The sequence below is a fragment of the Thermobia domestica genome, chromosome 8 (assembly GCF_964235325.1).
Source record: "Thermobia domestica chromosome 8, izTheDome1.hap1.1, whole genome shotgun sequence".
NCBI classification, from domain to species: domain Eukaryota; kingdom Metazoa; phylum Arthropoda; class Insecta; order Zygentoma; family Lepismatidae; genus Thermobia; species Thermobia domestica.
The window spans coordinates 150172664-150199164 of record NC_137461.1 but is presented as its reverse complement, the minus strand read 5'-3'; the positions used below and the strand labels follow the sequence as shown (position 1 = coordinate 150199164).

The window sequence follows — 26501 nt, the reverse complement described above, 5'->3', positions numbered from 1 at the left end:
ATTCATAGAATTATGCTCTCGATCGTCTTTTTCTAAAAACCGTTCCAATTCATTATCACTTTCCGTGTTCCAGCAAGTACCAAGGAAATACCAAAGATACACGGAGTCTGCATTCCCACACCCGGTGGAAGAGTGTTACAACTCAAAAAACGGAAGTTTTGAGTTATCATCACTCAAAAGAGAATAGAGAGAGAGAAACGAGCTCTACCTTATGATATTTTAGCATAAACGTAACTAAACAAACATAATCTGTACACAGTAAAAAATGGTTGTGTTAATTCAACTCAATTTTAACACAAGGCAGCGTGACTACCACTATGCGGTGTTAGTTCAACACATACCCCACGGTGTTGGCGTTTAACACACAACTGGTGTTGAGCCGTGCCGTAAGCGTTAATGAACCACAAATTTACTTCCTCAAAATATGTAAATCGCCTATATGCGTAATGTGTTTACATTATGATGAGTCTAAAAGAAAAACATTTTAAACAAGTAAAAAAATACTTCAGTGGCGAGAGAAGGCACGAACCACCAACCTTTCGATTACTAGCAGCGTGCTCTTCCGACTTGGCCACGGAGGCGATGAAGAAAACGTCGCTTGTAGAGGGATAAATTGTTAAGATCTTTTGAATTTGGCTAATCAGAGTGCTTCTTTAAGCTGCGTATATTCGACGATAACCATTCGGGATAAGATGTAGACCTAATTTTATAACAAAATGACGACTGTCTATTTACTTTATTTTATAATTCTTCCATATTCAATTTCAAATTAACGGCGACAGTTGCTATCTAATAAAGTTGATACGTAGTACACATTCGCTGAGAAAAAGAAGCAATAAATGCATCAAATGTGGGAGATGAAATTTTGCGTATACCTGGATTTGTTTAAGTATTTCTTTCTACTGTGTTTGTCTATAGCTTAAATTGATAAACCTTTATAATTATATGCCCAACATATTTGACAATCACGCAGAACACAACACCGAAGATTCTACACTTGTGTTAATTTAACACACATTTTGTGTGTCATTTCAACTACCGGCATTTGACACACAACTCCAAATGGAGAGTGAGTTGTTCTAACCACTTGTTTGTGTTATATTTTAACACAATCGTGTTAACACATAAGCATGTCGTTGAAATACAACGATTTTTTACAGTGTAGATGGCAGAAATACCAGTATGCCAGAGAGCGATTTCGATAGAATAACAAACTTCAAAAGTCATGTTCCCACAAAAGTGTAATTTTGACAGTCTTCCACCGGGTGTGCGATGACTAACATTTACTCTTGTTTTACTATGGAGGACTAATGCTCACAATCTCACACAACTAACGATAGAGTAGTCATGCCTCAAAAAGCGACATACTGTAGGTATATGCTACATAAACAGTTCGACTCACACGGATTGGATAAATTACTGCTAACACATTCACTCCAGCGGCATTTTTATTGAAGCTTTGAAATCCAAGTGAAAGATGTAATGATTCTATACATTTTTCATGATTCTAGAAAAAATCTATACATCTAGAAAGATGTAATGATTCTGTACATTCTATAAAAATATCAAGTAGTGCCGGTACTGGTGCAAAACTCTTGCGCAAGAATCTTGGTCTTGCATCCCTTGGTCTTCGTCTTTGTCTTGCATTGGGATTCCCAGTCTTGGCGTTGGTTTTGCATACAAGACTCTTGCACAAACTGCAAGACCAGGACTCTTGCGCTCATCACTGGAAGTGGACCGAAGTGAATGAAATTGTGCTCAGATATTGTAAACGTAAAATCAGGACTTACGTGTTTCGTATATTCCTGAAAAAAAAAAAAAGTTGGGTGGGGCATAAATTCCTCGATTCCTCGAAACAGTTGATTACGAAATATCAAATTTGCAAATAAGTATAGTCAGAAGTTCCGAAAGGATATGGAGAATTGCAACGAAACATTGTGTGGAGACAATACGCTAAAAATAAGCGAACACGTGTTTTTAGATTCTGCCTGAAAACCAGTGCTGGGGCCAAGGCTCCCTACGAAAAAAAGTAAACATAACCGTACTAGCGCAGCAAGGAGTGCACCGAAGCTAATATATATATATATATATATATATATATATATATATATATATATATATATATATATATATATATATGTATAGATACTGCATATGTAAAATAAAGCAATTTGTGTTTCCCAAGTTTTCCCACCCGATTTGCTTCAAATTTGCACAACAGTAAACAGAAAAGAAATCAACACGTGTTTTTGTTTATGCGGAAAAGCATTGGTAAATGTTAAAGGCGCCTCCCGAGCGTACTATAAAATACACTATACTGTTTTTGCTTACTGTTGATGTGCCAAATTTGAAGCAAAACGGATAGGGACACTTGTGAAGCACGTGTTGCCTTATTTTACATATACAATATCTATAGACAATTTCATTCGTTTCTGTCCACGCCTTCCTGCGCTACTAAGTAACATATACTTTTTTCGGAGGGGCTCTTGACCCCAACACTGTTTTCCGCAGAAACGAAACTTTTCCGTTCGTTTATTTTTGCGTATTGTCTCTACACAAAGTTTCCTTGCAATTCTCCATATCTTTTAGAAACTTCTGACGTATATTTTTTGATTGTTCGTAATCAGGGTTTGGAAGGATTTGTGGCCCACTCAACCGTTTTTTCTTTTTTCAGGGAAATACGGAACATGTATTCCTCGTTTTATGTCTACAATATTTGTGCACAAATGCATTCACTTCGCTCCACTTCTTCTTGCGTTTCGGGCGTCAACTTTCCAATTTTGGGGGGCTTTAACCCCCCTAAAACCGGTTTTCTACAGAAAATTTAAAAAATACTTATTCGTTTATTTTTTGTATTTCCATACACAAAGTTCCGTTGCGATTTTTCGTGTCATTTAGCCACTTCTGACATACTGTTATTAGGACTTTTGATATTACATGATCAAAGGTTTGGAAAGTCCGTGACTCACCCAATCTTTTTTTTCTTTTTCTTTTTCTTTCTTTCTTTCTTTTCTTTTTTTTTTTAAGAAAATAAGAGACGCGTATTCTCTCATTTTACGTCTACAATATCTGTGCAAAATTTCATTCATTTCGGTCCATTTCTTCTTGCCTTTCGAGCGTCAACAGTTAAAACTTTGGGTGAGGGCTTCTGCCCCCTAAAACCGTTTCTCGCAGAAAAAAAACACGTATCCGTTTATTTTTTGCGTATTGTACCAACACAAAGTTCCGTTGCAATGTTTCATGTCCCTTAGGCAGTTCTCACGTACTGTTATTAGGACTTTTGATATTTTATGATCAATGTTTGAAGGGGTCCGTGCCACACCCAACCGTTTTATTTTTTTAAGAAAATACGAAACATGTATTCCCTCATTTCACGTCTACAATATCTGTGCACAATTTCAGTCACTTCGGCCTACTTCTTAACTTTCGGGGTCAACTTTCAAAATTTTGGATGCGGGCTTTTGCTCCCTAAAACCGTTTTTCCGCAAAGTAATAATAATAGTAATAATAATAATAATAATAATAATAATAATAATAATAATAATAATAATAATAATAATAATAATAATAATAATAATAATAATAATAATAATAATAATAATAAGAAGAAGAAGAAGAAGAAGAAGAAGAAACACGTATTTGTTTCTTTTATGTATAGTATCTATCGTCAAGTTTTATCAAGTGTTACATGTCAGTATGATGTGCTTATTCCGTAAAAGCTACGAAAACTCGATTTAGGGGCCGTTCAAAAATTTTGCGATCCCTGATCAAAAAAAAAAAAAAAGATTTTGAATCCGATTTCCCGCTAACAGTAGAAGCCCAAAAATTGGCATTAGAGCAACTAATTAGCCCATAAATAGCCCATAATTCTGAGATATGTTCCAGTCGTTTTAGTGTTGGTGATTGGTCTAACTTGACACGCGTCTAAAGCTTTTGCTAATAAACAAATTGTCGGTCTTAGGAAACAAGTTAATAAGTATTATTTTACAGATTTTTTAGAGAAACGGTTTCCGTTAAGATGATTTGTACACATTTTTCTCTTAATGAACAATGACATCCTGTTTCTACCTCTAAATTTTAGAAAATTTAGTTGATAATTGCTTCAATATGAAGTTTATGTCCAACATGATCCATTGTACTCCATAACTTAACATCACTAAAATTTGCAGTTAAGATTTTTTACATTAAGGCGGACAATAACGATTCCTGTTTTCCGCATATTCTCTTTAAAATCTTAAACACTATAAAATCTGAGCCGTCCCGGGTAGTAAGGGTGAACTCCACAAAGTTGCTTGAAATCTGAAAGCTCGAAAATTAACATACATTTAAGGTGTTTTAGTAGTAATACAACTGCTCTGTGTCAACTGATTCTGGTGTCTACATATATGGTTTGCAGGAACGCCAATTTCTCTGTAACTTTGTGTGTGTGTGAGGAGGGAGGGGATATTCAGATGTGTGTTTTTATGCAGACAAGGGTCGTAAAAGGCATATATGAGGATTTATAAATATATAAAGTTACATATTCATAAAAATACATGGGGTCCACATTAGCATTGGGGGGCCGGGTCACCCAGCTTCTAAGGATTGGCGTCCTTGATGGTTTGTGGAAGAATTTCCTCTTTCTTTTCGAAAGTACAATTTCAAAATAAAGGGACGATTACTCTTACCTTACCTCTTTACCTTATATTTTCAGGAAGCGTGTCTTAATTGAGTTTGCCCTTACTACCTGGAACACCTAATATGTATTTGCGAATGTTATAATCATTTATTTAGATTTTAGATTCTATATCTATTTTCCAGTATTCCCATGGAAAAGGAGATTATAACGAAATATCGTAATACTGACATCTAAGTATAGTTTGCTAATTATTCTGTTATTTAGGAGAAAAAAAAACTATACTGCGAATTCTAATTCTTAAATTAGTTTTGAGATTTTGATGTCTATTTATAATACAGGAGAGAACATTATATATGCATTTTGGATTAAGTTTTTACGAGAGTGATGAAACGTTTTCTTTTAAGTAGTTTTTATAAGAAACTATTAGTATCATCTCAAAAGCAATATCTTACCTTTGACACAAAGCCTTAATTCTTTGAGAGATTCCTTGGTTTTCTGGTCTTTGAGAATATTGTCATAACTATTTGTTAGTGAAAAGTTCAAGTCACTCATATTGGAAGCAGGTTGGTTGGCTTCGCTCTTTCCCAATGCCACTTTCCCTCTGAAATTATAACTGTTATTTAGTTCCTTTACTTGTACGTATGAATCATGCAGTCCTCTGTATCTCTATATCTATTAACATTCACTCGTAATATAACTTTTAATTTTACTGTATATTGGAAACAAACAGAAACAAACAAACAAACAAGAAAAAAAAAAACTAACTAAGAAACACAAGTTAAAGAAAACATTTGAATGACAGGTGCACATTCCTAACTTGTATGTCATTGCCTATTATATTAACTTTTGAAACAATAATTAATGAAACATTTGTTTATGAATATGAACAAAATCGTCTGAGTCATAATAGAAAATTGTCCAGGAAAACCTAACATCGATGAGTAAACTACTTCTTCTGAAATGACTCATACCATAATATGAGGCTGTTAATAAAATACTAATGTATGAAATATAAACAAAATCGTTAAAGATGCTTTTGAAAAGACTGTCTTTTTTATTTTCATCTTTCAGTACACTATCCTTACTTTGGAAAGTAGAAAGAAGATTCGAATGATTCCTCATGAGGAATCTTATTAAAATCATAAATTTAAAATCTCATGTCTTACCGTCGCTCGATTTTGCAAAAATAACCCGATGTTGAGTTCGAACTTCCAACTCGGAACGTTTCATGAAATGAAATCTTTCAGTTTTACGTCCGACAATTATGCTGGCTAGCCTAAAGGAGACGGGGATGATGAGAGATGAATGAAATGGTGGAATGAATAAAGTGTGAGGAAACTGGAGAACCCTGAGAAATCCCCTACACACGGTGTTTTTCCACCACAAAGTTCAGTTGGCGCGAGCTGGGGTCGAACCAGATACCCCAAGAAGCAAAGGTGAGGGCTCTACTATTGAGCCATCACAGCTCGCGGAACGTTTCATAAAAACTTTCGAGCCAACATATTAAAGCTTACATTAAACAAAAGTAAGATTTTTTGTGTTTTGGTTTATTTACGAAAGTGGATTGAGAAAAAATTATCATGAAGTGTAAATAGCTGAAGTTGTAGATAAATGCAATTATGTATATTTGTTTTAAAATGGGTACCCTTAAGTTTTAAATACCAAGGAGGCATTAAATATTTAGTGAAATACGCCATATAAATATACTTATACCAAAAATGCTCTTGAGAACTGATCGACATCATTTTCAATTCTAATAAAATTGAAAAATGGGTTTAAACGTGATCGTGAAGCCTGGAATGTAATATGTGAGACAAACGAGCACAATCTATCAGTATATCAGACATTAATGTAAAAGTGCTCGATGTGTTACTACCAATTAAGGATGAATGTGATATGTCAGGAGCTCTAAGCATTTCAGATGAATGAATATTTCATCTCTGGAATTACAAATTATGCGTGACGAAAGTTTCTGCAAGATGGGTGTTGAAATATTTGACCAAAACGAATCTGAATACAATTTCCTGGGGACAACATAGCTTGCTTTAATAAACACATCATCTGATTTTATACATTGATTAATAATCACCGATAAAACATGAATACATTACTACATTAAGGGGAAAGAAATAATTAGTATTGTACTGGAGAAAATAAATTTCCCGATTCGTCCTGTTTTCAAGACGAAAGTCGACACAAGAAGTACCATTTTAAATTTGTGACGAGATGAGAAATTTTGAGGTTTCGTGATCAACATCAATTCCCAAGACTTACATCTCAAACGTTGTTTTAGTGTTACATGACTCCTAGGATAAAAACTATAAAATGCTGAAGTGATTGTATGAACATAACCGAGAACACCTACCAACTTTTAAAGATAAGTAAGTTATTACAATATTTATTTCAATAATATGCATGATTTAAATGTTATTGTATTACACATTTTGTGGACCTCTAGTGACGCTCGCTGAAGGATTCTAATAACTTTAAGATGAAATTAAAGCAAAAATTTACATAAATTTACAAAACAAGGCGAGGGAAGCTTTCCGAAAATCGAGATCAAGTTGAGAAAGAATGAATTGAAACGAGACGAGATTATTACAAAATTTACTAGAAAAAAATGAAAAAAACTTATTACTTGTATTGTCTCATCTTGTCTCGTGGGCAACAATGGATGCATCCTGATTCTTCACTTCAAAAGAAGGTCAGCTGAATGAAATTTGTTGAAAAAGTTATTGTTTGGGATTTTTAAGACGGAAGACACTTTCCCATTTACTATAAGAGTGGTTCTCAACAGATGTGTCGCAACAGTGGCGTGTCACGCATTCCCCTAAGATGGTCGCGAAATTTTAGAATTTAAAAATCATGAAGAATTTAATAATAATTAGTTAAAATTGAGACAGACTGTAACAGTCAACACCTGCAGCGGTAGCACTAATGCTCAGTGTTATATAGAGTCATTATAAAAACTAATTGGTTTCACTATTATAATGGATATTATTATTATTATTATTATTATTATTATTATTATTATTATTATTATTATTTATAATAAAGATATAAAACAAAGTGTTCTGGATGTTCAGTAAAGTGTATCGTCCGTCTAAAAAGGTTGAGAACCATTGTACTATACTCCACCTAGGAAACCATGCCGCTGAATATTAACCTGAACGTCTGTATGAACTACAAGAAAAACTAAAAGCAAAAGGCCGATTTTATCACAGAAGACACTTAATTTGTATCACCATAATGTTCGTCCCTATATGGACACAATGAAAAGGATATGATTTGGTTCTACATCCTCCTTATTCACCAAACTTTGCTCGACTGGTTTGGGCTCTTCACAGAGCTGAAGAAGCACCTTAAGGAGCTTCGAATTTATCATAATGAAAAGTTCAGAGCATCAGTTGAGGCTTATTTTGATGACTGGAGGAATGTCTCTAGCACGAGCGATGGCTTAAATTTGTTTGAACGAAGTGTATGTTCTGCCAAACGAGACTCTCTTGAAAAATAAACACAATTTTGAAGAGGTAAATCAATGTTTGCACATCATTCAGACGACCTTCGTACTTTTGCTTGTCATTATGCATAATTTACTTGTTATGCTAATGATACAGCTACAACAACATTATCAACCGTAAACTAGTTCTTACCACCTTATTGAAAATTTCTTCTGAGTTTGGATTTGACTAATGTTGTATAGCTGCTAATTATCTTTCTATTAGCAACAAAGCATAACATATTCATGTTTTTAACACATCCTTTATATGTTGAAGATTTTCAACGAACAACCAAGGTTTTCAATCAACATTTCTCATAATATATTTTAATATATTTACACTTCCATAGTGATATTGTGCACTGTAGAAACAAACTAAAAAGTTTTTCTTTTATTATTATCGGGCAATTTTGATCTTATCCTTCACGACCCCAATCGATAGGATTACTTCCTAAGCTTTCAAGAAAACACACTTCTTCTTTAATATATATAAGTTCGGTTTTTTATTTGTTTAGTGAAAGTTATCCCGAAATACGTTTTTAAAGTGTGGAGAAAATTTGTCGTCCTCTTAGCCTTGATTGACGATTGCCAAAACAGTACAGTAACAGAGAAGCAAGCCTATTTGCAATGCAACGAGAGAATATGCAATGTGTGGTGAATATCTGTGGCGTTCACTTCCTTCTTAATGACCTGTTTTAATCCCAGAGAGTGGAGACACCTTACAAAAATACACTTCCGAGCGCAAGTACTAAGGAATTTAAAGAAACTTAAAATAAAATTTGCAAAATATTGTACCAAAATATAATACTTTTTAGAGAGAAAATTGTGAAACATTCTTAAAATTGAGAATAAGGAATTTTAATCTTCCTTCTTCTAGATTTCCACCTCAACAGTTAAGACAATTAAATTAGGAAGCCTAAAGGAAAATATACTAGACATTGCACCAAAAATTGACTATCGATTTTCCTGGTGAAAATTGGTTCGAATCGATATAAGGGTTAAATTTATTTCGTCAACCTTGGCTAATTTCAACCCCCAAATGGTAAGAACTCTAGAAAATATCTATCACATTTATCCATTATTATTATTATTATTATTATTATTATTATTATTATTATTATTATTATTATTATTATTATTATTATTAATGTTACGAAACTTCCAAGAAAATTTGTTACTTTGTAGGAAAGAATTACGTAAATAATATGTCTATTTTCTTCAAGAAGGAATGAATTCACCCCTTCCTCTTGTAATACTTAAACCACAAATACTTGAGGTAAATTTTATGCTTAAATGGCTTATTCCTGTCTTTGGCGCAGGATAGATTCTGATTCGGTTCTTGGTGGAAGCTCATGCGGCTTGGATTCCACTTTAATCTCTAAATCTATGTTTCATATGGTCTTACTGTTGAAGGGTACGCCCATATTTCTTTAGTCTTTCACATTATTAACTAACTTCCTCTATGGCCTATGGAACCCGGAGGTTCAATGCGCGTTCACAAAAGCTCTCCACTGACATTTACCCTTAGCCAACTGGATCAAGTTTTTACTTTGTATTCCTATTTCTACGAGATCCATCTTAATATTGTCCTCCCATCTGCTCCTAGGTCTTCTTAATGGTCGTTTTCTGATTGGTCTTCCAGTTACGACTTTGAGATCGTTCTTACTTTCTTCGATCTGGCTACATGACCTGCCCACCTGAGCCTTCTAGACTTGATTACCCTAACAATGTTTGGTAACCTGTATAAATATGTATTTCCTCGTTATGAAGTTTCCGCCATTCCCCATTCCCGTTCCTCTTGGGTCCGAATATTCGTCTCAAGATCTTGTTCTCAATTACTTTCAGTCTACGTTCTCCCCTCAGAGTAAACGACCATGTTTCGCAACAATACAGAACAACCGGCGTGATTATCGTTTTATATTTTCAGCGTCACATTCCTCGACAGAATTCTCGACGACAAAACATTTTAAACTGCAGAATAACACGAATTCCCTGCTTTTAGTCGACATTTAATTTCTTCGTGAACATGATTTTCGTCTGTTAATATTGATCCTAGATATCTGGAAGTATCCACTTTATCAAAAGTATTACGTTTTTATTTGATATTTCAACGCAACCGTAATAGTCCATGGGCCAAGGAGGTGATAACTCACCCCCCATACGGAACTTTTGCTACTATATTAAAAATGTTCCTTAGGGTACTTACAATCAAAAAATCGTTGTTGATCAACATATAATTGCAACACCTGGGTCCTGGGGCCCTTAACCCTTTAGCACCTGTGTATATTTACAGACATCGATGGGGTCTCTTTAAATGACCGTAGATCAGACCGTTAGTGCAACACTGGAACAAATTATACCTCGATCGATTTGTAAGATTGTAGGCTTTCAGTTTAAGTTATGAACTGGACATTTCTGTGTACAAAGGAAAACTACTTGAGGGATATTTAAGAAAATTTCCCCTAAAAAGTCCCTTCTCGCGATTCTTTTGTTATTATGTAGCAACACTGCAAACTACGTGAATAATAAAATGTATTTATGTGTCCCATTTTATGTTCAACTTACACTGAAAATTTCATCTTGATCCATCAAATAGAAGCAAAGGAAATTTGTTTTATTATAGTTTTCACAGAGTTCATAATAATAGATTTCCATGAAAGTACGAGTATGACTTTATGTCAATATTCCGACGGTCAGTGCAATACTGGAACAAGTTATACCTCGATCGATTTGGAAGAGTGTAGGCTTTCAGTTTACGTAACGAACGAGACATTTCTGAGTACAAAGAAAAAATAATTGAGGGATATTTAAGAAAATTTCCCTAATAAAAGTCCCTTCTCGCGATTCTTTTAGTTATTACGTGGCAACACTGCTAACTAGGTGATTAATAAAATGTATTTAGATGTTTTGTTTTATGTTCAAATTAAACTGAAAATTTCGTCTTGATCCATCAAATAGCAGCAGAGGATATATGTATTTTATAGTCTTTACAGAGTTCATAATAATGGATTTCCATGAAGTACGAGTATGACTTTGTGTCAATGTACAGTTATTAAGTGGTAACACTGCTAACTAGGTGAATAATAAAATGTATTTATATGTCCTATTCTATGTTCAACTTAAACTGTAACTTTCGTCTTGATCCATCCAATAGCAGCAGAGGAAATATGTATTTTATAGTCTTCACAATTTTCATAATAATTGATTTTCATCGAAGTGTGAGTATGACTTTGTGTCAATGTTCCGTTTTATTTTTCTATAGAAAACAAGTTATGTAAACTATTTTAGTTGCTTTTCTCATTCGTTATATTATGACAGACTCCCAATACGAAGAAATCGCCCAGGAAGGCTTTATGATTTATTCGTCCATGGTATAATAGAAATAATTTCAAAGCAATAATTTTACTGTTCTGCGGTTACATTATGTTCCTTTGAAAATACTTGTTGTTCTGCTATTCTACAATGAATACACTTCGAAACATGTCTGCTGATATGTGAAGTTATCAAACAACTCTCAAAGTTATTGTGTAGGGCATGTATTCCTATTACATGTGCACACAGATAATCACACTTAATATAGTATGTAATATAGTTTTTAATTGCCGTAATATTAAATAATTTGTTATATTCTTTGTATTCTTGACTGTAAGTAGATAATAGTAGCACATTTGCCCTGAAATCCACATGTTCTCAGTTATTCTGGAAAAGATTGACGAACAAAAAGAATCCAATCAGGTAGACGACAATTGCAACAAGAAAAAGGATTACTGTTGTGAAAAATCGAAAATTCTGTGTAATACACTACGCATAAAACGAAACTGAAACGACGACAAATTTCATTTAAAAAAATATTCTATAAGAATTTTCAGGTCAAAGTACTGCGGCAAGAGACTGACACTGCAAAACTGCACCGCTTAACATCAAATTGCATCCAAATTCCTACAGAATATGACACAAACAAACACGGTCTATCCCTGGAACTACCAAAGTTTCATAAAATAACCACGATTGCTAAGTCAGTCTACTGAATCATGTGTGGCGGAAAATTGTACACTATTAGTGGATAATTCACCATATTTGGAGAGTATTGCTATACGGCAGTATGTAGCAGACGTCCTGTTTAACGAGGAGCAGTGCGTATTTGGCCAGAAATTTAGCTAAAATTGGGATCACGAGAAAAGGGAAAGCGTTTCATGGGAAACTCTAGTGACATGTGTAACTATAACAGCTGAACGTGTCATTAAAGGAACACCTATTCGATAGGAAGACGAAATATATATAGGCGCTGTTCCAGGGAATGGTCAAGGCCAATAGACCTGGAAGGTTAGAGGATTCGTAAACGGTAGTTTTCCTATTTCGTGTTTTTTCCAAAGTAAGTTATTAAGAGAAAGGCATGTGGAATCGTAATTACCCTCAAAATTGAAATAGCAGATCCACAATTACTAAATCTAAAAGAAATCATTCCATGTATTTTGAGCTTTGTTCCACAATATATAAGAATATTCTCAAAATGTTTAATCCAGTGTCTGTTTCAAACCGAACAGAACCAATTATTGTTTGGTTTCTGAAATAAGACGACACATTCGGTTTGAAACGTAAACCATAACCAAACCTGTTAACCGATTAACCAATATTTAGAAACATTTCTAGTGGATAGACTGTAGCTAGTCTTTCGATTGTGTATTGTTGTTTTGAACCCATCTGGCCACTTGAGCTGTTTGGTATCATGTTGGGCAAAAATTAAAAGAATGAAAGCAGTGTGCTTCAGAAAATAACTTTCTTAAAGATATGTCAACATTTTGTAAACGTTAAGTACCAAAGCCTGAGGTTTAGTAGTTGTTTCAATTTCGAAAGTTGTTAATATTAATTTAGAATTTTACTCTGTTGAAATTTATATAAAAAAGTGGCTAATTTGAAAATATCTTTAACATTTTTCCATAATGAAATGTTATTTATTTTAGAACTATTTTAGCTTTCCTTGGATTGTAAAAGCCAATGGCTTGAGTTTCAGGTTGTTTACATTAAGGAGCAGTCTGATTGGCCAAATTAGAAAGACCTTAACGATTTATCCCTCTACATGCGACGTCTCCTTCATCCCGTTCGTGGTGAAGCATGAAAAACACCCGCCTACTAATCAATAGGTTGGTGGTTCGCGCCCACTCCGGAGTACTTTTCCTTAGTATTTTTTAAGACTCACTTTAATGTAAATAAATCACGCATATAGGTGATGTGACATATTTGGGGGAGTAATTTGTGGTTCATTGGCGTTTTGTCGCGCCTCTGCCGCTGGTGATATAATTTTCAAAACGAAAGTGGGACCACAGGGATTATCGCTGCAAGGCATCCAATTTTTGCCGAGAGGTAGCTAGTTGCCCATCGCTGTTCCATGGACGTTTTCGGAATGAGGTAGCTTGAGTTTCACGTTGTTTACATTATAAGTTTTCTTTTTCTACATTTCACAAGAAGAAAACGTCCATACAAAATAAACAGAAAATATGCATGAAAACGGGATTCAAACACTGTTTTTGGCATTCGAGTTTCATACTTTAGCACTCTACTACAAATTCCTCATACCAATATAAGAAAATAAACTAGTAGTTACGGAAGATATAAAAATAGTTTCCTATTTCCACACGTGTTGATACAATTCAAAGAATGAAAAAATAATGTCTGCCGTCTTTCTTTTGTGGAAATTACAAGTTAAGGTGAGCAAGAATAGTAATGTTAACTGGGACCGTCGTTAAAAACTATGAGACAATCTCAACTTGCAGAACGTTTTAATATTTTCGTCATTGAGAAAGGTCTACATAACGTGTTTTTGAGTTAAAGAAGGAAATCTCGTGTAAGTTATTGTGACACATAGGGAACGTCTCCTTGTACGAGGATTAGTATCTTGTGTATATTCTTACATGCAATGATTTTAACTGGCTAATAGTTTGGGTTGAATTTGAAGTTACGCGGTAGGTAAGTGGTTAGCGTATTGAACTTCTATTCGGCGGACCCGGGTTCAACTCCCAGCCAGTTTCAAACTTTTTCAAATATTTCAATGTCAATTTCAATACATAGTCAGTGTGACAAGCCAGATGATTCTTCACTCCAGAAAGAAAAAGATGTTGCAATACATAACGAAAAAATACATTACATACACAGCAATGTTTAGAATAGTATATGGTGTTTATTGGACAAGACAATACGAACCATAGAGATTCATCTCAGAATGGAGAAATGTTTCGTTAGTCATCTACTTTACAATTTTACCTGCATAAACATCTGGATCAGTGCTACAAACTGTTGTTAGTGCCGATAAAAGTTTCGTGTAAGTATGGTTGCATATATCCAGGCGTTCTCACAACTGCAAATGACGTGGACCCCAAGTAATGGTATTAGAACACTTACGGGGGGAGATACTTTTGCTGGTGGCTGTACAATCAGGTGGAGTTTGCTATATAGTTTTGGGGGTGCTTCCACACAACTGCATCATTTGAATTGATCCCCTAACTCACCGGATATTGATCCTATTGAACATTTATGGGTTGTTGTGGAACGAGCTCTTCGCGCCATGGCTCCTGCAGTGAAACCTATGGGCTCATTATGGTACAATGTCAGGAATACATAGTGTCAGATGTCCGTGGAGACGTATCAGGGAGTTCATGCCACGTCGTGTCAAGTACGACGTTCTAGGAAAAGTGAACGAACATGGTATTATATAGGTGGTCGCAGTTTAGTCAGCATTCAGTGTATTACCGTTCGTTTTCTATAACGATAATGTTGGAAGCGGAAAAGTACGCTTGTATCTCTTCAGGTTGTTTGACGGAGAATTAACAAAAGATATGAAACCTAATCTTAGAATACTAAGAAATGAAATGAAAGACCAAGCACGGAAGACACTTACACATGGACCACCATTTAAAGTTAAAAGACAAGAAATGATATAGGATACTGAAGTTGGAGGAGATGTTCGACAAAATGTTTGCCTTCCAGTGATATTATTTACTATATAAAATATTATTTAATTAGAGTTATATTAGGGAACAGATTAATGTGATAGTAATTAAAGAGACGTATATTGCTTTTCAGACGATATGGTTGTTGTTCTAAATCAAAACTTAACATAATTGTCAGAAAAGATTTTTAAAAATCTCACAAAATAAATTAAAAGGAAGGAAGAAAACAATAGTGGTTGGCATAATTGAGTCCGAGACAATTATAGAAATCTGGCCAAAGAAAGTAGACCTACTAATTTTCAATCCTAGGTAGTATTATTAACGAATAGATTATAGATATGTAAACGATAAGTTGAAAGCAACGTGAAAAATAATGAAATATCATTAAGATGTTTTGCTAATGCTAATTACTGTATAAAATAATTATAAAAAGATCCATGTGTTGAATACCGCGGGGGCGCGGTGGTAGAGCGTTCACTTCTGGTGCTTGGGGTCCCTGGTTCGATCCCAGCTTGCACCGTGTGAACTTTGTGTTGGACAAACACCGTGCTCGTGGGTTTTCTCGGGGTTCTCCCGTTTCCTCCCACTTTCTTCATTCCACCATTTCATTCATTTCTCATAATCGCCGTCTCCTTTAGCCTAACCGGCACAACCGTGGGACGTAAAACTAAAGATTTCATTTCATTTCATTTGAATACCGCATCGTGAGGAGGAGGAACGTCGGCAATACGAAAAGACTTCAATAAAATATTGTACTTGAGATCTAAAAGAAATTCTACGTTGAGGATAATGGGAAATCTTCGGTAATTGGAATGATGAAAGAACGAAAGGTATCAGAAATAAAAGAAGTAAAAGAATACAATATGAATTAATTAAAAATATATTACGGTATTGTTAGAGAAGAAATTGTACTCAAGAGTGATGTGGCAGAAGGTATGATGTAAGGAAAATGAGGAAGGCAGAGAAATGTAGTATTAATGGACAATTCTTACATTAAGACAAAGTTCCCCAAGTATCGTAGTACAAGGTATGATCAAAAAGGTCGTTGAATGTAGTTTTATCGATGTTATATCCATTTCAATTAGTAAGCTCGGTAGCCTAAACCTTTGGTAAAGTCAATGTCGAGTCTGAACGAGTTATAACATGTTAGTTGGACTCCAGAGGCAGAAGAGTAAGAACGTTTTAAGAGTGCCTGTCGCGCTTAAGCATTACGGTAAGCTTTGATCTAAGATGCAAAAACATGCCAAAGAAACTCACGGAATATCAAACTTAGTGATGAAGAGGTGGCATTGAAGACAGTTTACACGTGATATGAGCGATTCAAAAGAGGCAAGGTGTCGGTTGAAAACTAACAACGATCGGGACGTCCTTCGACGTTAAAAACACATGAAAATGCAGAAAGATTCACAAATGATTTGCACAAACATGCTCAAACATGCTCAAACATGCTCTCATGGGTCTATCAAGAGCATTTTAACCGACGATTAAGTGTTCAAATGGCTTCCCTCTTCAAGACGAAAACGCACCGTGCCACACTTTGCTTTCGATCCACGAGTTTTTTGCAAAAAAAATATTCTTGTCTGTCCACATTCGCTCTTCTCTCCAGATATAGTACCATGCGACTTCTGCCTCTTCCCACAAATTAAAATCTTGCTTAAAAGAAAATGTTATGACACTGTTCCTGACATTGAATATGCCAGGACAGAGAAGCTGAACGCCCTTCCAACAGAAGGCTTCCGGAAATGCTTCCAGTCATAGATTTAATGTCGGGATCGGGACAAGTGCATTGGTAGTCAAAGACAGTACCGGTACTTTGAAGGAGATGAAATCACATTCCATGTAAACTCATTACTTTGTTTCTAATAATATTATTCACCGTACTTTTTAATCATTCCTCGTATACGGAAATTACTACAGAAATGCCCCACCAACGATTGAATAAAATTACAGTTAATTGTACTAATAGAGGTAGAAACTGGATTCCTCAAGTTCTGAATTTAATTAGCCTTCAAATTTTTAAATAATTTTGACGTAAATTTAGATGGAATCTAAAAGCATTCTTTGTTCTAGTTGTTCCCCTTCGAGTTTTACGTGCCAGAGACACCCATGATTTTCATTACTAATTTTATAATATATGAAATTAATTCGAAAGAAATACATTTTACTTACAAACCAATAGCACACTTCGCAGCAATAACACTTCAAAAGGTCTACTTCCAACATTTGAAAACAATTGTTTTTCTTCCATGTTAAACACAGATGTATAGGATTGTTTTGAAATTAGTCTCGTATTCTAAGTCTTCATTTAGTTATGGAAACATTAACAATATTTATTTAGTTTGCCCTTGAATGTTTGACCTTAAATTCTTCTCGTAATCATATTGGTGGCCCAAGGATAAATCCTGTTTATTCATTATGTAGAAAACAACAATGAGAATAAACGATACACAGTAATACGTGCAGTTCTACCTCCATTACCTACGTATGTAAAATTGCCCCCCCCCCCCTTTCAAATTTCGATTCCAAACCGAAATCAATCGTTTGGTTTTCGTCTGCTATTGATTGTTTTGAAGAAAAATCGTTTGTTTCGAAAACCATACGGACATATTCACTAAATAAAGTTGGGGGGACAACTTCACGCTGCCCCCTCACTTTCAAATTTCGACTCGAAACCGACGCCAATCCTTAGTTTTTCGTTTATTATTGATTGTTTTGAAGAAAAATTTGTTTGTTTCGTAAAATGACAGACATATTCAAAAATCGTTTGTTTCGAAAAACATATGGATATATTCACTAAATAAAGTTGGGGGACAACTTCACACTAACTCCCATTTTTAAATTTCGATTCGAAATAAAAACCAATCGTTTATTTTCCGTTTGTTATTGATTGCTTTGAAGAAAAAATCGTTTGTTTCGAGAAAGTTATGGAGATTTTCATTAAATAAAATTTTGGGGTGGGCAATTTCACGCTGAGCTCTCTAGTATGAAATTTTGACTCGAAACCGAAGCCAATCGTTTGTTATTAATTGTTTTGAAGAAAAATTCGTTTGTTTCAAAAAACGTACGAACGTATTCACAAAATAATATTGGGAGTCAGCTTCACACTAGCCCCCATTTTCAAATGTTGATTCCAAACCGAAGCCAATCGTTTGTTATTGATTGTTTTGAAGATTGTTTCGAAAAACTTACTGACATATTCACAATATAAAGTTGGGGGGTCAACTTCACGCTGCCCCCACTTTCAAATTTCGACTCGAAACCGACGGCAATCGTTTGTTGTTCATTTGTTATTGATCATTTTGGAATAAAAAGCCTTTGTTTTGTAAATCATAAAGAAATGTTTACAAAACAACATTAGGATATCTATAAATTTACCCTGGTCTCTCCACTTACATATTTTGATTGTAAACAAAAATAAACCGGTTGATATGCGTTTGTTGTTGATTGTTTTGAAGAGAAAATCGTTTCTTTCAAAAAATATAAAGGGGGATTTACAAAACAAATTTCGGATGTGGACAAATTCACCCTGGTTTTTTACTTACAAAATTTCGATTCAAGACCAAACTGAATCATTTGATATGGGTTTGTCGTTTATTATTTCGAAGGAAAGTAGTTTGTTTCGAAAAACATATAGATATATTTGCGAAATAATGTTAATGGAACAGATTTGTTTTTCTATTGTTGACTATTTTCCAGAAAAAGGAATCACTTGTTTCGAAAAACTAAAAGAGATATTAGCGAGGATATATTTGGTGGCCAACTTCTCACTGCTTTTCTACTTCTAATTTTATATTCAAATCTCAAGCTAATTATTTGTTTTTCGTTTCTTATAGATTGATTTTAAGAGAAATTAGTTTTGTTTCCAAAAATAATAAGTGATTTACAAAATAAAATTGGGTGAGGGAACTTCACACTAGTCTTTCAAATTTGAAATTTCGATTAATAACTAAATTCACTCATTTATGTTTTTGTTCGTTGTTGAATGTTTTTAACAAAAATCGGAAATTATTAAAGATATGTTGATAATAATGTTGGTGGTTACCTTCACGCTTGAATACACAGAGATAAATCCATTATCTGGACAGCGATATATTGTATAAATATACGGAATCCTTGTGTTTACTACGGAAATCATACTGAACATACGTAATCCATATGCTACATACTTTTCACCCTTACATGTTACATCATGCCGTTGCAGGATGTATGACATTAAGAGTCTTCCGTATATTACATACATACACGTACGTTACATACGTCAAATATATGTTGCAAACGTCCATCTGTATGTGAGATCCTTACAGCGAAAAGACAGGTTTTTGCTTCGTACGGAAATTACGTTTATTCGGAACATTTATACGGAAAGTATGTATAAAATATACTTTTTCAGTTATACGTTTGCTGTACGTTGAGTCCTAAACTACAGGATTTATACATGCAACCTACGATTTTTACCTACGCCAGATACGTTTCTTTTTTCTCAGTGTGTACTTCCAAATTTTGTTCAAAGCAGAAAATGGTTAACAATGAGAAGAGGGACGCAATCAATAGCGTACGCGGAAGTTCGTCAAAGGCTTCAAGCTATTAAGTTCATATGATTTCAAGTGTTTATATATATATATATATATATATATATATATATATATATATATATATATATATATATATATATAGATAGATAGATAGATAGATAGATAGATAGATAGATAGATAGATAGATAGATATAGATATATAGATATATATATGCATAACCAAGACACTTCTGTCGCTTTTTCACCCACCAGCTTCGAACATCGCTATGTCACCTAAGACGTGCCTGGTAGATCAAAAATAGTTCCCATCAACATTGACAACCTTCTGCCAAAGTTCTTGAAGGCCATGGATTCTATCACCGTAGAACTTTTTGGGCCGTGAAGCAAAGAATGAATCAAGTGCATTTTGCACCACTACTGAGGATTTGAACTGGCATTCTCTAAAGTGACTGTGCAAGGAATGGAACATGTGATATTCGCACGGTGAAATATCCGCGGAGTATGGCGGATGCAATAGTGTTTCCCATCCAATGCCTAGAATGGTGTCCCGATTCATCCTAGCCACGTGGGGCTTATCGTTGTCCTGTAAGAGGAGGACCCCTTTGCGACTTAGAAGAGTTTTCAGTTTTTCTTGAACGCGGCTTAACTGCAGACAGTACACAGTTGCATTGATGCCCTGATCAGCTGGTGACAGTTCCCGATGAACGATGCCGCGAGTAGTCCACCATACACACAGGAGGACATTATTCTGGTGCAGTGCTGGTTTCGGCTGTTTTAGAACCTTTTCATGTAATGTTAAGCAATGATGACAGCGCCGTGGAGCTTCGTATAGGACCCTCTTCTCATTCTATATCAGTGCTGTCCAAATGGCGGCCCGCGGGCCGCATGCGGCCCGCCAAACCATTTTCTGCGGCCCACAAAGCTTTCAGGACTTACGATTGTTATTACTCATACTACGTATTTTCACTCGTATTTTCATTTATATTTATTCATTCTTTTAATATCTCCACTCTTCTTTCGAAATAAAGCATCAATTTAGCGCTTTGTACAACAAAAAGGCGCGGGCATTCACGGCAGCACATTTTCTTAAGCTTTGAGAGTTTAGTCGAAAAAGAGTGTTAATGTTTGGGTGTACTTATTTGTGTGAAAGTGTATTTTTCACCAAGGAAACTGTGAAGAATCGCTTCACAAGGTGCCTTGGAGATTCTTCTCTTTTACATCATCTGCGGCTCGCAACAATAGGAATGGATGTAGATGTCACAGCCCTTGTAAACGCTGCTAGTGACCTTCATTTGTCACATCGAATACGTATGTAATATTTAAAATACATTTTCTATATTTTTCTTTTGTAGTATAATAATAATAATAATAATAATAATAATAATAATAATAATAATAATAATAATTATTATTATTATTATTATTATTATTATTATTATTATTAGCTGCGGCCCTCCACTTTACTAGTAAAGACAGTTATGGCCCGCAGGCTAATTATAATTGGACACCACTGTTCTATATCAACACCCTGTCCAGAAATGGCTCCTTCTTCAGACGAGACAGCAAAGAAACACAAGTGTCTGCTTCAGTTGCGTTCAGGCAGACCCAACTTGTAGTGGTTCCCAACTTGAAGGAGGTGCTACCAAATGGTCCCTTCACTCTCATTGAATTGTAGTTCAAGTTCCTCACATGTCTAGCCACTGTTCGCCTCAATTCCTGCCTGAAGTTCTTCATTTCGTACACATATTGTTCTTCCGGCAGATGGTGCGCTTTTGAGTGTTTCCTCACCGTCCTTACATTTTTTAAAGTACCGCTGCACTGTCCTCGTAGTCACGACACCTTCTCCAAAGGCCTGGCATATCTTCCGCGCCCAGTTTGACCTTATATAGCAAACACGCCCTTATGATGCTCTGTGGGTTTCCATGTTCAATCTGTCCTTACGCAACTCGGTAACGCAATGGGCTGGATTTCTTATGGGTAGGCGCCCCCGTGAAGTTGGACCCCCAACTTAATTTTGTGAATATGTCCGTACGTTTTCCGAAACAAACAAACTTTTCTTCAAAACAATCAATAACAAACGAAAAACGAATGATGGGCGTCGGTTTCGAGTCGAAATTTGAAAGTGGGGTGGCAGCGTGAAGTTGCCCCCAACTTTATTTTGTGAATATGTTTGTACGCCTTTCGAAACAAACGATTTTTTCTTCAAACAAATCATTAACAAACGAAAAACAAACGATTGGCTTCGGTTTCGATTCGAAATTTGAAACTAGGGAGCCCAGCGTGAAATTGCCCACCCCCAAATTTTATTTAATGAAAATCTCTGTAACGTTTTCGAGTAACTCCGTAACGAAAAACAAACGATTGGCTTTGGTTTCGAATCGAAATTTGAAAGGGGTTAGGCCAACTTCACATATCCAAATTATAATGTCACTGCTTCTAGCCGTTCTAAACTTACAAGGTACCTTTATCGCTTGGGACACCATTCAATATTATTCATTTGAGGTAAATTTCCTTGTGGGTTTCTTTGGTGTAGTATATTAGGGAAGAATACAGTATTAGCGGATCATCAAGTGTACAGTATTGCCAACCCAACATGAACTTGTATTTTTAAAACAATACTATGATACGTTAGATTATGACATATTTCAAATTTGCATACCAAACGAAAAACTTATAATATCACGCTTGTTATTCAATATTCAAACTAATGACGTTACCGAGTCGCAAACATCCAAATATTTATTCTGCTCTATAGAAGTAATATATACAAGTAAAATGGACTGTGCAATCCTCACTCGTGGTACCTTAGTGCCTAATACTATAGTCATGATTTCATAGGTTCGAATAAATAGGCACAAGTAGGCCTATATAAGGGATTGCAAATTCGACTTTATTCGAAAATGACGCCACAAAAATCTTTATCTTGTGAAAGAAATCAGAAATCATTACAAATTCATAACTTTGAATTGTTTTATTGTGGCTAATACTTTGCAATTATTATTTTATCATATCACCTTTCAGTGGCGGCTAATGTTAGTGTTGCAGCGTTGCGCAACGACCAAAGTATTTCAAGAAAAAAAATTATCATCAATAGTAGTGAACAAAAAAAAAAACTTTTTAATACTCGCATATATATGCTTTAAATAACATATTTTTTACTTCTGTAACTGTCCGTTCCGTTAATCCGTTTTAAAAAGCGAAAAATAATCCGTCACAGAGTCTCTAATTTATATTGTGTTGCAGCAAGCATACATCGACCAGATTCCTTCAGCGTGGCAATTGGAGCGAATGTTAAGTCTCCTTTCCCCTATCTCAGAAGTTAAAGGGACTGGTCGTTGCATTGCTTCTGCAACACAGCACGGTTTCCAGTGAACGAGAAGGTTTTTCGCGGTAAATAAGATTTCTGAATTTTATTTCACTAGCAATTAACGAATGAAATTTTGTTTTTATGCATTCATATTTTTAAATTGCAGGAGCATACTGAAGCAAATCAATATAATGACAATTAAAAAAATGATTACAGAATTACAAAATAAGAAAGAAAATATCTAGTAGAGCAGAAAACAAATGAAAGTAGACCCGCATTTACAAGTTAATTCTTAGCTTATATTGATAATGAAGGCTTCTTCCACAGTAATTTGTGATTCAAATATTAATAAGTCAGTATGTAGAATCGCCCCCTCCCTCTCTGGATAGCCTAGTATTTTAGTACATATATATTTCTTTTATAAAACAAGTGTATTTTATTCTCTTGATAAAACTGTATGATGGGGAACGCCACTTTGAATTTGGGACTAGTTAGCAATGCTCAGGGGTGTAGCCACGAGGGGGGCCACCGGGTCCGGACCTCCCAAAAATTTCGAAACTTGACTAACATTTGTAGACTTTCCTAACGAACTATACTTTTTAACAGAGAAAAGATTGATGTAGGCTAAATATTTTATTTTACGCCTCATCATGTACTCTCTCTTTTCTTAAAAACAATCGTTCTATCACTTTTTTTTTTTTTTTGCTCGTTTTCGGATGCAGAATAAGAAAGGTATATATTGCATAGACGTATCGAACCCCTCCCAACACATATTTTTTGGGGTAGAACTGGCAGTGTTGTTTGTTTTGATGTTCTTCGACTTTTACCTTCTGTTAGGTATACATGCTGATCCTACATCTGGCGGGTTTCGAGGTTTCCTTTCCAGAACATATGACATTGATAAGCATTGTTTCGCTTCATGTGGAAGTATATTGTGTTCATCGTGCATTGCGTAACAACCAAGACGGATGATTTGGAATGTAGTTTTTTCTTTTACCAACATGTGTGTGTGTTGATGTATGAATATGTGACATTCGGAATTCACATACCAGTACCTCTTTTGCATCACTGTTTTGCTTTTTTATTTATTAGATTTAATTTTATTGTGTGTGCTTTAATTCTGTAAATAACTTACAAATTATGAATGAATTGTATACCGTGACTTCTGTAAATAACTTACAAAAAACATTGACCAGCTTTCAAATGAGGAAAAACTTGCAATTAAGGCTTAGACAAAACAAGCAAAGGACAATTCAGGAGAGTGTTCGAAAAAAAATCCAGTTTAAATTTACAGGATGTTTTATGGCAGTAATGTTGTTTGCACTAGATACATTTCCTCAATTTATTTTAAATTTTCCTGGATAAACCGTGAATAAAGTGTGTTCAATGGACCTTTTTTGTAACACTAATCTCTGTTACGAACTCTCTTCAGTCAACGCTGAAGAGGAATTAGGATCACTGTAAGGGACTGAGTTTGCTAGAATAAATCGTTCGCAATAATCTTAAAAAAAAATATTTAGTGAAACTACTGAAGTGAAGCTTCTGAAATTAATATTAACTGTACCTATGGTGTCAGTGTTAGGGGCACATAAATCAAAGGGCAGAATATGTTATGAAATTATACACATACCGTTGAAACAAAAAGAAGAAAGAGAGAAGAATAAAAAACAGAAGATTCTAGATTGAATAGAACAACATGTAAATAAGTGACTGCTGAATTGTTTTGTAATGATAGTGTTTCAGGTATTATAGATTTAAAGGCAATACGTAATAAAAAGTGGGCACTGTTACACGATATTTTATGTTTTATTATAAGCATTTAAAAAGGATAACAAATGGCGCAGTCGGTAGGATTGCTTAGTAACAAAGCCATATACCGAGAACCTCTTTTTGTTTATTTAAAGTGTGATGAGCAAATGGTAAAGTTTTTGGTTGATACGGGAGCAGCTGTTTCTGCTATAGGTTATCAATCGCCTGTATTAAAGGAAACTTTGATTGAAAATTTTCAGGGTCGTTTGAATAATGCGGACGGATCTCCTATTGACACTGTGGGAAAGTGTAGTGTTATGGTAGAACACAAAAGTTACAAGGGTCGTTTAACTTTAATGGTAGTTAAACAAGAAACATTCCTTCCTATTTTAGGAAGAAGTTGGCTTGACGAGTTAGTACCTGAGTGGAGGAAACAATGGTTTGAGATGTTTGATATTACTAGTGATCTGAGACATATGGAAGCGGTAGACAGCCAAACAGTAAATTTATTGCAAACACAATTATTAAATCAATTTGAGGAAGTTTTTAAAGGATCCATTGAAGTTCCTATTAAGAATTTTAAAGTGAATATTCCGGTTAAACCAGGGGCTACGCCTATCTTTAGAAAAGCATATGATATACCTTATGCGTTACAAGATCAAGTAAAAAGCGAGTTGGATAAACTATGTAACGCAGGTGTTTTAAGAAAAATTACGCAAGCGGATTGGGCGACGCCTATGGTTATAGTGAAAAAGAAAAACGGCTCCATAAGATTGTGTTTAGATTTTAAAAGGACCCTTAATTTAGTTACGGAAAGAGTAAGCTATCCTTTGCCAAAAATACAGGACGTACTCAATAAGTTAACAGCAGCTAAATATTTTGTATTGCTGGATTTAAAGCAGGCCTATTTACAACTTGAAGTTCAAGAAAGCTCTCTAAAATACTTAGTTGTAAATACTCCCTGGGGCTTATATTTACATCACAGATTGCCTTTCGGTTTGAACTGCTCAGCTCAAATATTTCAGCAGTTCATGGATATAGTAACTAAAGATTTGGAAGGAATAATTTGTTATCTGGACGATGTGTTAATATGGGGAAGCACTTTAGAAGAATGTCATAAAAGAACTACTCAAGTTTTGCAAAAATTCAAGGAGTACAGTATTCAGGTCAATAAAGACAAAAGTATTTTCTTTGTACAATCTATTACTTATTTAGGTTATGACATTTCACAACAAGGTATTTTACCTGCGAAAGACAAAATGCAGCCAATTTTGGATACACCCCCTCCAAAAAACATTCTGCAGTTACAGTCGTTCATGGGAATGTTGAATTTCTATCATAGACATTTACCTTCTTTACCTACTAATATTCCTTCGTTATACGGTTTATTGAAGAAAGGTGTCAGGTGGGAGTGGTCCAGTAAGCATGAACAAGAATTCCAATTAGCCAAAGACTTGTTAAAGGAAGCTAGGATCTTACATCCTTTTAAAGAAGATGCTAAAGTTGTTTTAATGACGGATGCTTCACCAGATGGAGTGGGGGCAGTATTATATAACGAAGTTGAAGGTCAACTGAGGACAGTTGCTTGTGCATCAGCTACACTCTCGGAGGCAGAAAAAAATTATTCTCAGTTTGAAAGGGAAGCTTTAGCCATAATTTTTGGGGTGCGGAAATTCCACAAATTTCTTTTCGGAAGGTATTTTAAAATTTTAACTGATTCACAGCCTGTAAAATGGATTTTCGGGTTGAAAACTGCACCTGATGGTGCTTCTCCGAGAATACAAAGATGGTTTCTGTTATTAACAAATTATGATTTTGACATTGTATATAGTAAATCGGTGAAATTAGCAG

At 34.9% G+C, this 26501-nt stretch overlaps 1 protein-coding gene across 2 annotated transcripts in view; it reads right to left on the bottom strand.

The window, feature by feature from the left end:
* Window positions 1–5350, bottom strand: part of LOC145691857 (retinaldehyde-binding protein 1-like) — a 62837-nt gene extending 57487 nt beyond the window's left edge. Inside the window, exon 1 of one of the 2 annotated variants that reach the window (XM_081767170.1) lies at window positions 5071–5350. In XM_081767170.1, the coding sequence (XP_081623296.1) occupies window positions 5071–5170 (100 nt within the window). In that variant the 5' untranslated portion in view covers window positions 5171–5350. The remainder of the gene's footprint in view (window positions 1–5070) is intronic. The other variant, XM_081767169.1, reaches the window with a different exon arrangement.
* Window positions 5351–26501: the final 21151 nt, after the last annotated feature.